The 12398-nt window shown below is 42.8% G+C and overlaps 1 protein-coding gene and 1 pseudogene across 6 annotated transcripts in view; both read left to right on the top strand.

The window, feature by feature from the left end:
• Positions 1 to 5611, top strand: part of LOC109888818 (anaphase-promoting complex subunit 1-like) — a 16282-nt gene extending 10671 nt beyond the window's left edge. For 2 of the 6 annotated variants that reach the window (XM_031823701.1, XM_031823700.1), the window contains exons 4-5: positions 3394 to 3531; positions 3795 to 4433. In XM_031823701.1, coding sequence (XP_031679561.1) covers positions 3394 to 3531; positions 3795 to 4136 — 480 coding nt within the window. In that variant the 3' untranslated portion in view covers positions 4137 to 4433. Of the gene's footprint in view, positions 1 to 3393; positions 3532 to 3794; positions 4434 to 4485; positions 4585 to 5077; positions 5242 to 5316; positions 5365 to 5490 lie in introns of those variants that run through there. The other 4 variants (XM_031823702.1, XM_020479995.2, XM_031823704.1 and 1 more) reach the window with 4 other exon arrangements.
• LOC116373164 (anaphase-promoting complex subunit 1-like) overlaps positions 1 to 12398 on the top strand; it is a 29991-nt pseudogene that overhangs the window by 14949 nt on the left and 2644 nt on the right.

The raw sequence follows: 12398 nt of genomic DNA, 5'->3' as shown, positions 1-12398 counted from the left end.
CGAAATACAACACGTAAACCCCTGTCACACCCTGGCCTGACCAAATATATAACGAAAACACAAAACACTAAGACCAAGGCGTGACAACATCTTCAAGAGTTACTTGTCTAACCGAACAGCGGGTGTTCTTTAACTTCTCTGGGATATGTGGAACGGTAGCGTCCCACCTCCCCAACAGCCAGTGAAATTGCAGGGCGCCAAATTCAAAACAACAGAAATCACATAATTAAAATTACTCAAACATACAAGTATTTTACACCATTTTAAAGAGAAACTTCTTGTAAATCCAGCCACAGTGTCCGATTTCAAATAGGCTTTACGGCGAAAGCACACCAAACGACTATGTTAGGTCAGCACCTAGTCACAGAAAACCATACAGCCATTTTCCAGCCAAGGAGAGGGCTCACAAAAATCAGAAATAGCGATTAAATGAATCACTAACCTTTGATGATATTCATCAGATAGCACTCACAGGACTTCATGTTACACAATAAATGTGTGTTTTGTTCGATAAAGTTAATCTTTATGTCCAAAAACCTCTTTTGAAATTGGTGTGTTATGATCAGAAATGCATCGTCTCAAACAAACATCCGGTGAAAGTGCAGAGAGCCACATCAAATGACAGAAATACTCATAATAAACATTGATAAAAGATGGAAATATAAATAAACTTCTCCTTAATGCAACCGCTGTGTCAGATTTTAAAATGGCTTTACGGTGAAAGCACACCTTGCGATTATGTTAGGTCAGCGCTAGTTACAGAAAAACATCCAGCCATTTTCCAAAGAAGGAGAGGTGTCAGAAATAGCGTTATAAATATTCACTTACCTTTGATGATCTTGATCGGAATGTACTCCCAGGAATCCCAGTTCCACAATAAATGTTTGTTTTGTTCGATAAAGTCCATCATTTATGTCCAAATATCTCCTTTTTGTTCAGTAATCCAAATGCATAATGCTCGATCACTTGTTCAGACGAAATGTCAAACAGGTTCTATTACACTTCGTAGAAACATGTCAAACGATGTATAGAATCAATCTTTAGGATGTTTTTAACATAAATCTTCAATAATGTTCCAACCGGAGAATTCCTTTGTCTTTAGAAATGCAATGGAACGCAGCTACCTCTCTCTTGCGAGCTCGTGATCATGGCACTCTGCTAGACACCTGGTTGAAACAGCTCTCTTTCTATCCCCCTTCACAGTAGAAGCCTCAAACAAGGTTCTAAAGACTGTTGACATATAGTGGAAGCCTTAGGAAGTGCAATATGACCCCATAGACACTGTATATTCGATAGGTAATCACTTAAACTACAAACCTCAGATTTCCCACTTCCTGGTCGAATTTTTTTCTCGGGTTTTTGCCTGCCATATGAGTTATATTATACTCACAGACATCATTCAAACAGTTTTAGAAACTTCAGAGTGTTTTCTATCCAAATCTACTAATTGTATGCATATTCTAGCTTTTGGGCATGAGTAGCAGGCAGTTTACTCAGGGCACCTTTTTATCCAAGCTACTCAATACTGCCCCACAGTCCCAAATAAGTTAATGGAAGCCTCTCCAACATAATCCAGGTAGAATCCGGAATTCCCCAAGGTAGCTATTTAGGCCCCTTTAGGCCCCTTAAAGCTTTAGATCTTTAATAACAACATGCTTTGAGTAAAGCCAGTGTGTCTATGTATGCAGATGACTCAACACTATACACGTCAACTACTACAGCAACTGAAATGACTGCAACACTTAACAAAGAGCTGCAGTTAGTTTCGGAATGGGTAGCAAAGAATAGGTTTGTCCTAAATATTTTGCCTTTCAATTGTTTAACTTATGTCAAATGTTTCAGGTAGCCATCCACAAGCTTCCCACAGTAAGTTGGGTGAATTTGGACCTATTCCTCCTGACAGAGCTCGTGTAACTGAGTCAGGTTTATAGGCCTCCTTGCTCGCACACACCTTTTCAGTTCTGCCCACAGATTTTCTACAGGATTGAAGTCTGGGCTTTATGATGGCCACTCCAATACCTTGACTTTGTTGTCCTTAAGCCATTTTGCCACAATTTTGGAAGTATGGTTGGGGTCATTGTCCATTTGGAAGACCCATTTGCGACCAAGCTTTAACTTCCTGACTGATGTCTTGAGATGTTGCTTCAATATATCCACATCATTTTCCTGCCTCATGATGCCATCTATTTTGTGAAGTGCGCCAGCCCCTCCTGCAGCAAAGCACCCTCACAACATGATGCTGCCACCCCTGTGCTTCACAGTTGGAATGGTGTTCTTCGGCTTGCAAGCCTCCCCCTTGGTCATTATGGCCAAACAGTTCTAATTTTGTTTCATCAGACCAGAGGACATTTCTCCAAAAAGTACGATCTTTGTCCCCGTGTGCAGTTGCAAACCATAGTTTGGCTTTTTTTATGGCGGTTTTGGAACCGTGGCTTCTTCCTTGGCGAGCGGCCTTTCAGGTTATGTCGATATAGAACTCGTTTTACTGTGGATATAGATACTTTTGTACCTGTTTCCTCCAGCATCTTCACAAGGTCCTTTGCTGTTGTTATGGGATTGATTAGCACTTTTCGCACCAATGTACGTTCATCTCTAGGAGACAGAACGCGTCTCGTTCCTAAGCGGTTTTACGACTGCGTGGTCCCATGGTGTTTATACTTGTGTACTATTTTTTGTGCAGATGAATGTGGTACCTTCAGCCGTTTTGGAAATTGCTCCCAAGGATGAGCCAGACTTACGTAGGTCTACAATTTTTTTCCTGAGGTCTTGGCTGATTTCTTTTGATTTTTCCCATGATGTCAAGCAAAGAGGCACTAAGTTTGAAGGTAGGCCTTGAAATACATCCACAGGTACACCACCAATTGGCTCAAATTATGTCAATTAGCCTATCAGAAGCTTCTAAAGCCATGACATAATTTTCTGGAATTTTCCAAGCTGTTTAAAGGCACAGTCAACTTTGTGTATGTAAACTTCTGACCCACTGGAATTGTGATACAGTGAATTATAAGTGAAATAATCTGTCTGTAAACAATTGTTGGAAAAATTACTTGTCATGCACAAAGTAGATGTCCTAACCGACTTGCCAAAAGTATAGTTTGTTAACAAGAAATGTGTGGTGTGGTTGAAAAACTAGTTTTAATGACTCCAACCTAAGTGTATGTAAACTTCCGACTTCAACTGTAGGTATGACTGACCTGAATGTACCTGAGTAGCTCTACATGGTGGTAGGGCATCGAGGCACCCACACCAGTATCAACAGAGAAAAACACAAGTCCTCCAGCTACCAGATCATGGAGAAGTACAAGAAGCAACCAGCAAGACAACTTTCCTTCCTTGTAGGCCTACTTTCTGTCAGTTGATCCCCCATCTAACATATTAACATTTTTCCTGAAGGCACAAAACCATGGTCTAACAGAATACTATGACCAGAGACTTAAGAATGTCCCAAGTGTGGGGGTTTCTGGTCATCAACGTGGACGTCACCTGTCCAAGAGCGACCCTGGCTATGATCTACCTGAAGACCAACAACAGGTGATAATTGATTCCACCACCATTTCATCTTTAGATACCCTTCAACGAAAAGTAATGCCGTGTTCTACTAGATTTGACTCTTCAATCTCCCATCTAATCTTGCATGGTGCCTCACAGAACATCTTGACCCCAGCGCTCCAGCACATAGCTTATAACTGGGGGAAAAAGTAATTTTGAATCATTTTAGGTTTTTCCTGGTTCTGTTCCCGTATTGGACAATAGGCTCAGGCTTCCATTAACACCTCTTTCTCACCCTCTCATAGGTCTATCGCAGGTTGGCTGAAAGCTCCAGACACCATGTTCGTCCTGGACTGCACTCTGGGTCAGTACAGACCTGCCTTATCTCAGTGTACTCTGGGTCAGTACAGACCTGCCTTATCTCAGTGTACTCTGGGTCAGTACAGACCTGCCTTATCTCAGTGTACTCTGGGTCAGTACAGACCTGCCTTATCTCAGTGTACTCTGGGTCAGTACAGACCTGCCTTATCTCAGTGTACTCTGGGTCAGTACAGACCTGCCTTATCTCAGTGTACTCTGGGTCAGTACAGACCTGTCTTTCACTGAGTCAAACCCCCGGAGCTCTCCGTCAGTGGTTCCCAACCTAGGTGGGGGGCGCCACATTTTCCTTGGGGGTTGCGGGCCCTACTTGATTTGCAACATTTCTGGGATCTTTGATTTCAGCTCATGAAACATGGGACCAACGCTTCATGTTACGTTAATATTTCTGTTCAGTAAAATGGCTGATCCTGTACACTAACACATTTTAGGTCGTAACTAGCTTCTAAACCCACAGTCATAAACCCCGCCCATTTCTACAATTTCTCTTCTTAAAATTTGATTTTAAACCTGATCTTAACCACACTGCTAACCTTATGGCTAACCTTAAGACCTGAAAGCACATTTTTGTTGCCAATTTTGACTTTGTGGTTGTGGAATCTGACTTTGTGGATATAGAAGCTTGGCACTGTCTCCACTCCCTCCTCAGACACTGGCTAGGTGTATCATCATGTGCGATGAGATTCTGCCCAACTCGAAAGCAGCAATGTGCCGCCGGTAACTCCCCTCAATATGCACACAAACACCTTGGCTCATTAGACACAAGTCACTGCCAGCACAAACCTCTACTCATGGACCTGTGGTAATAATATTATGAGTTCGGCATCGGGTTCTTAGAGCCAACAGTGTAGATGTCCATAGACATTAGAGGTTGGTTCCAAGGCTCTTAATGTTGTTAGTTAGTCATAATGAATGACATCAGCGCTAATAAGGAAACACGTTTTGGTCCTCAAATGAGGCTTCAGTGCCAAGAGGATGTGACTGGCAACAAGCCTCAGACATTTCCTGCAGCTTGACCAATTTACACATCAACAGTATTAAATTAGTTAGTATCACACAGTTTTTTTTACAACGCTAACACCATATATATTCTTTGTTTTGCATCCACATAAGTCAAGAAAACATTGGGAATCCAGTGGTTTCGGAGGTTTTGAACATGAAAACCATAGCGTGACTACAAACTGACTACAAGTTTTCTTCGCTTTCTCAGCATGGCTGGATATAAGAGACAGAGATGGTGTGTTTAGTAACACGAGGATGTGTGGGATGACTCCTGTCCTCAGGCAAGCCCATGACTACATAATTGCTGGATCCTGTATGACTGTGGGATTCCACTTCGCTGGCTCGGCCAACTCTGACGCATTCGACTGCTTGGTAAGAAGCGAACATTTCAAAATAAGTTGGAGTTAATTGGCTAGTTTGTCTGTAACCCTTCTGTTTCTTTCACAGTAAAGTTTCGCAAGGAACTTCATGCAGTGTTTGACATCAGCAACGGCTGTAAGTTGCACTACCCTCATGCTTCTGTCCAATGTAACCATAATGTCCATATAAGGCAATAGAATAAAGTCAAGTTTAAAGTTTGCATCAAAGTCACCACAACCAATTTGCTCTCTGTTCTGCCAGACAGGCCACTATAACTTACAGATGTGTCTGAGCATGTTGTTGTCCATTGTGATGGCTGGCTCTGGTGACCTGAAGGTGCTGGAGCTCTGCTGCGTCCTCCAGAAGAGGACCAGAACTATGACCCACCACATGGCCCTGGGAGGAGGGAGGTGAGACATGTTTCAACCAGCCTCTCCAATGGTTATAGCCTACACAGATATTGCTTGTACTGTCTTTTGCCTAGGTGTTGTACCTTTCACAATGTCATCTGTATTGATGTAGATTGTATGTTTTGCTACAGACCTAGATAATGGAACAACATTACAGTGGCAAGAATATGTAGGCGAACCCTTTGGAATTACCTGGTTTTCTGCATAAATTGGTCATCAAATTTGATCTGTTCTTCATCGAAGTCACAACAATAGACAAACACAGTCTGCTTAAACTAATAACACACAAACAATTATAAGTTTTCTTGTCTTTACTGAACACACCATGCAAACATTCACAGTGTAGGTTGGAAAAAATGTGAACCCTTGGATTTAATAACTGGTTGACCCTCCTTTGGCAGCAATAAACTCAATCAAACATTTTCTGTAGTTGTGGATCAGACCTGCACAATGGTCAGGAGGAATTTTGTACCATTCATCTTTATAAAACTGTTTCAGTTCAGCAATGTTCTTAGGATGTTTGGTGTGAACCGCTCTCGAGGTCATGCCACAGCATTTTACATCAAGTTGAGGTCAGGACTCTGACTGGGCCTCTCCAGGAGGTGTATTTTCTTCTGTTGAAGCCATTCTGCTGTTGATTGACGTCTGTTTTGGGTCGTTGTCCTGTTGCATCACCCAACTTCTGTTGAGCTTCAATTGGCGGACAGATAGCCTTAATTCTCCTGCAAAATGTATTGATAAACTTGGGAATTAATTTTTCTGTCGATGATGGCAAGCTGTCCAGGCCCTGAGGCAGCAAAGCAGCCCCAAACCATGAAACTCCCTCCAAAATACTTTACAGTTGGGATGAGGTTCTGATGTTGGTGTGCTGTGCCTTTTATTTCTCCACACATTTTTCTTTTTAATTTTTTTATTTAACTAGGCAAGTCAGTTAAGAACAAATTCTTATTTTCAATGACAGCCTAGGAACAGTGGGTTAACTGCCTGTTCAGGGGCAGAACGACAGATTTGTACCTTGTCAGCTCAGGGGTTTGAACTTGCAACCTTGCAGTTACTAGTCCAACGCTCTAACCACTAGGCTACGCTGCCACGCTGTTGTGTTCCTTCCAAACAACTCAACTGTAGTTTCATCTGTCCACAGAATATTTTGCCAGAAATGCTGTGTAACATCCAGGTGCAGTTTTGCGAACTTCAGAAGTGCAGTAATGTTTTTTTTGGACAACAGTGGCTTCTTCCGTGGTGTCCTCCCATGAACACCATTCTTGTTTAGTGTTTTACGTATTGTAGACTCATCAACAGAGATGTTAGCACGTTCCAGAGATTTCTGTTAGTCTTTAGCTGACACTCTTAAGATTCTTCTGAACTCATTGAGCATTCTGCACGGTGCTCTTGCAGTCATCTTTGCAGGACGGCCACTCTGAGGGAGAGAAGCAACAGGGCTGAACTTTCTCCATTTATAGACATTTGTCTTACCGTGGACTGATGAACATCAAGGCTTTTTGAGATACTTTTATAACCCTTTCCAGCTTTATGCAAGTCAACCATTCTTAATCTTAGGTCTTCTGAGATCTCTTTTGTTCGAGGCACTGTTCACATCAGGCAAAGCTTCTTGTGAATAGAAAACTCAAATTCTGTTTTTTTATAGGACTAGGCAGCTCTAACCAACATTTCCAATCTCTTCTCATTGATTGGACTCCAGGTTAGCTGACTCCTGTCTCCGATTAGCTTTTGGAGAAGTCATTAGCCTAGGGGTCCTCATACACATACGAATGTTTAAATTATGTGTTCAATATAGACAAGAAAAAGACCATTTTCTTGCGACTGTATAATGAGATGTGGGAGAGTAGTCCTGTTATGTGAGTGTTCTTCATAACAAATGCAGTTCAAATATCCCAGGCTTACACAAGCAGTGACTAAGGTGTCTTTTTGTAAATCTAAATCTAAATCTGTCTCGTCCTCAACATTTACTGTACAAACCCTTTGATTTTAGACTTGCCTTATTTTAGGGTGGACAATTTCAGGCCCACATAACTTCAAGGTCGCAATTTGAATGGCCTTATTGTAGTATTCTCAACCTATTCCTGCCATCAACACACACCTGCATCAGGAAAGATTGTAGAGGGGAGCAGACACATGGCGTCTTTATTTCAATCTCTCTCTTGCCCTCTCGCTCTCTCTCGATGTGGTCTGTGGAGAGTGCTTTCATTCTGTGTAGTAACCAATCACCATACAGCCCTGTCAGTCTGGCTCATCATGAAACCTGAAGTGAAACACTTCTCTTCTCATTTTGCGTAGCTACAGAGTTCACCCGTGAGCCTAGTCTAGGGAATGGTGTGATTGAAACGTAGTAATATTGTTTAGGAACACGTTTCTGAAAATGAATTTGAGTGGTGCTAAATCAACAGCTGTTCTCAGTCATTATGTTACTCTACAGTTCAAGATGAGATCAGTGTTCAGTTGACTTTTGCTCTGTATGTTTGTGGGTCTTGTTATCAAGCTGACTCATGTAGTAAATAGTGCTGTTGTTTTCACCTCTGCCTGTAATACACATAGTAAAAATCAGAACATCCCACCCAGCCAGTTCGCTTTATCCGTTGCCATGTAGACTGGATGAGTGTCAGCTCGTGGGTTGAGAACTAATCTCTTCAGCTGGTGTTTTAAGAGGCGGCGAGGCAAACCCCTCACCCACACTAATCTAAACAAGTGATTTCTCTCTCCAAGCCGACACAATGGTTTGAACCAGCCTAAGCACACACTTAACCGAAGCCTTTATCTTTTAAGTAGAGCTTTTATGAGCACAAAGGATGTCAGGTAGATAACAATTCAAAGCTGTTTTGCACAGGCCAAATTCCTCATTTATTCATGGGACCTATTCACAAAAAACTCTATTATGATATGTGCTAACATCAACACTGACTTTGATTTATTGCTATGTCTGAGTCTGACGTAGCACTCTGTTATCCTGTGCTTGTCCTCTTCCAGGTACACTCCAACTCGGCCATCGCTACCTTGCCATGTGCGCTCTACCACCAGTTTCCTGCCCACAGCACAGTTAACCGGTAAGGCGTACAATCACTGGAAATACCAACATTTGGTACAGCTTACCAGAGCTCTAAAATAGCATGACAGACAGAGCTCTAAACTAAAGTATCCGACTTTCAATCACCATAATGACTTGGGTGCGGATTCTAAGAATAGCAAGAGGGAGGAGGTGTAACATGAGGAGAGAAGTCCATCAGAGTTTCTACTGACAGTTATAAAAGTCAATGACCATAATGAGTGGGGTGGTAATTGTCTGGGATGAGTGGTTAAGAATAGTGAGAGAACAGCATATAGACCAGGGCTATTCAACTCTGGCCCTCACAGGCTGAAGTATTGCTGATTTTCTTTTCTACTGGGTAGTTAATTTATCAATTGATTGTAATTGATTAGCCAATGTTCACTTGTCTGGTCAGTTCGTGCCGGTTCTGACTCAGTTGATTAGGAAAGGGTGAAAATCAGCTACGCTTTGGCCCTCCGGGACCTTACTTGGGAGTCCCTGAGGTAAAGTGTGTGTGACCTCCGTTCTCCAGATAACAGTCCCTACGTAACCAAGGTCTCCTGGTGGCAGCTGGGGATGATTAGGTGGCCATGATGGTATGAGGGCCAGGTTGGGAATTTATCCAGGACACCAGGGTTAACACCCCTACTCTTACAATAAGTGCCATGGGATCTTTAGTGACCAAAGAGAGTCAGGACACCGGTTTAACGTCCCATCCGAAAGACGGCACCCTACACAGGGCAATGTCCCCAATCACTGCCCTGGGGCATTGGGCAATTTTTTTTAGACCAGAGGAAAGGGTGCCTCCTACTGGTCCTCCAACACCACTTCCAGCAGCATCTGGTCTCCTGTCCAGGGACCAAACAGGACCAACCCTGCTTAGCTTCAGAAGCTAATGCATGGTGATATGGGATGCAGGGTGATATGCTGCAGTTTCTACTGCTCCATAGTCCAATGGCGGGGAGCTTTACACCACTCCAGCCGACATTCGGCATTGCGCATGGTGATCTTAGGCTTGTGTGCGGCTGCTTAGCCCTGGAAACCCATTTCATGAAGCTCCCGACGAACAGTTATTGTGCTGAGGCAGTTTAGAACTCTGTAGTGAGGGTTGCAACCAAGGACAACCGATTTTGACGTGCTACGCGCTTCAGCACTTGCCGGTCCCGTTCTGTGAGCTTGTGTGGCCTGCCACCTCGCGGCTGAGCTGTTGTTGCTTGTAGACGTTTCCACTTCACAGTAACAGCACTTACAGTTGACCAGGGCAGCATTTTTAAAATGTATTTATTTACCCCAATTCTGTGAGATCCAATTGGTAGTCAGTCTTGTCCCATCGTTGCAACTCCCGTACGGACTCGGGAGAGGCATAGGTCGAGAGTCATGCTTCCTCTGAAACATGACTCTGAAACACGACCAACCCGGAAGCCAGCCGCACCAATATGTCGGAGGAAACACCTTCCAACTGGTGTCAGCGTGCATGTGCCCGGCCTGCCACAGGAGTCGCTAAGGCGCGATGGGACAAGGACATCCCGGCTGGCCAAACCCTCTCCTAACTCGGAAGACGCTGGGCCAATTGTGCGCCGCCTCATGGGTCTCTCGGACACGGCCGGCTGTGACACAGTCAGGGATCGAAACCGGATCTGTAGTGACGCCTATAGCACTGCGATGCAGTGCCTTAGGCCACTGAGCCACTCGGGAGGCCCCAGGGCAGTAGTTTGACGAACTGACATGTTGGAAAGGTGGCATGTTTAAAGTCACTGAGCTCTTTAGTAAGGCCATTCAACTGCCATTGTTTGCCTATGGACTTTGCTCGACGGGTGTGGCTGAAATAGGGGTGTCCACATACTTTTGTATATTTAGTGTGTAATGGCTGTGTTTGTGTGTTAATTTCTTCAATGTCTTCAGATCATAGGGGACTCTGTTATGAGGAGATTACAGCTGAACTTATGCCCCCCACCATGTTGCCTGAGCTGCAGCTCCTCAATAAGGTGAAATGAAATGTAATCATGCTGCAAAGTCATTCTGCTAAGCAGGATGGTCCATGTTAAAATGGAGATTTCTGTTAGAAAGTGAGTAATGCAATGTGTCCATGTATGCAATTGATACGTTTTTCTCCCTTCCTCTTTACAATACAGTACAGAGAAAGGTCAGTTAGGATGATCAAACTCCGCTATTTCAAGAAAATCATAGGATCTTTTTCATATTGTTTTCAAACTAAATGTTCAAAGATGAATGGCTGACCTACTTGTTTTAATGTGGTTACAGATTCAAGTAAAAGGACCATTGATACTGGAAGCTGTCCATAGACCTGAAGTAAAGGAACTCCACATCTTGAGTAAGTCCACCACTTGTATGTTTGTGAACATTTCTGTCCCAATGTTCAGATTCATATCATGAAATCTCAGTGGGTGATAACTTATCAGGGCCATACTCTTTGGTGTGAGTTTGTGATGTTCTGCAATAATGGTTGTTAATGGCAGCACATATTGTTTTGTGGGGCTGGGAATTACTAGGGACCTCACAATATGATATCAACAACAATACTTAAGTGCCGATACAATATGTACTGCGATTCCCACCATTCTATACGTATTGCGATTCAATACTGCAACGTTATTGAGATTTGATGTTTCAAAACAATCTGCTCACCATGTACATATGTATTCTGCAGAGGGACGAGAGAGCATGAGAATACAAGTTTTGGCCAGTCAGGTAAAAATCAAAGTGCTGAAACCATGTTGGCTTGCTATTTAAAAAGATGGAAAACAAGCTATAGGATGAAAAACACCTGAATTTTTGGGCAGGTACAGCCAACTAGCGCTAGCTAACGCTATCTAGCAAAAATATAAAAAATATTTGTTTTAAATTACAAGTCACAGTTTCACTATGTCGTTCAAAATAATAGTGATATGTAACTATAGATTTTTCCAATATCACTATTCTTTTTTTCCATCCTAACATGTGATCTAGAATTTACTAATTTCTTCTATATGTGTGTTGTAGGTCCATTCTGTCCAGAGATGGGGTTCTGTATCTGAAGCTAGGGCCCTATAAGGTCGACCTTCTGGACTGGAAGAATCTATTATCCCCCGTCGTCGTCAACAGGAACTCAGAAGTCCGCACATTCAAGGTACAAACATCCTGGTCCTCTGTTTACACAAAACTGGACTGACTGGACACCTTTTAACTAGTTACATGTCATCATGTACTTCATCAGTACTACTTCAGTACTACATATTGGATATTGGCTACATAGGAGATTCAATGATACTTAGAGTACAAGCATAACTTTGTCAACATGGCATGTTGCATATACCAGTACACATTTATTTCATTAGTATGTTAAGGTTGCAAAACTTGAACCACTGAAAATGAAATCAATGAACTATCAACACATAGCCAGCATAATGAGTCTCGAACATCCGTGTTGGCCAGTCAGAAAGAAGCATGAATGAGACATTTAGATATTGATACTGATATAATCCCAGTATAGCACAGAGTAGTGCACATGACATCACTGTGGGGCGGCAAAACAACCCATATGTCTTGACACTATGAGTGACAGAATATTTCCCTGTGAGCCTACCAGCCTACGGTCCAATAGCCTTTTAGTCAACATGTCCCCTGTCCCACTAGATGCAATAACTCATTGGAAACCGTCAAGTGCCTCCGTCAGGCACGATCAGCAGACCTTGTTGTTGTAGCAGTTCTTTTTTCTCCCA

The sequence above is a fragment of the Oncorhynchus kisutch genome, linkage group LG4 (assembly GCF_002021735.2).
Source record: "Oncorhynchus kisutch isolate 150728-3 linkage group LG4, Okis_V2, whole genome shotgun sequence".
Classification (NCBI taxonomy): Eukaryota; Metazoa; Chordata; class Actinopteri; order Salmoniformes; family Salmonidae; genus Oncorhynchus; species Oncorhynchus kisutch.
The sequence above is the reverse complement of the archived record's forward strand: the minus strand, read 5'-3'. Positions and strand labels throughout refer to the sequence as shown.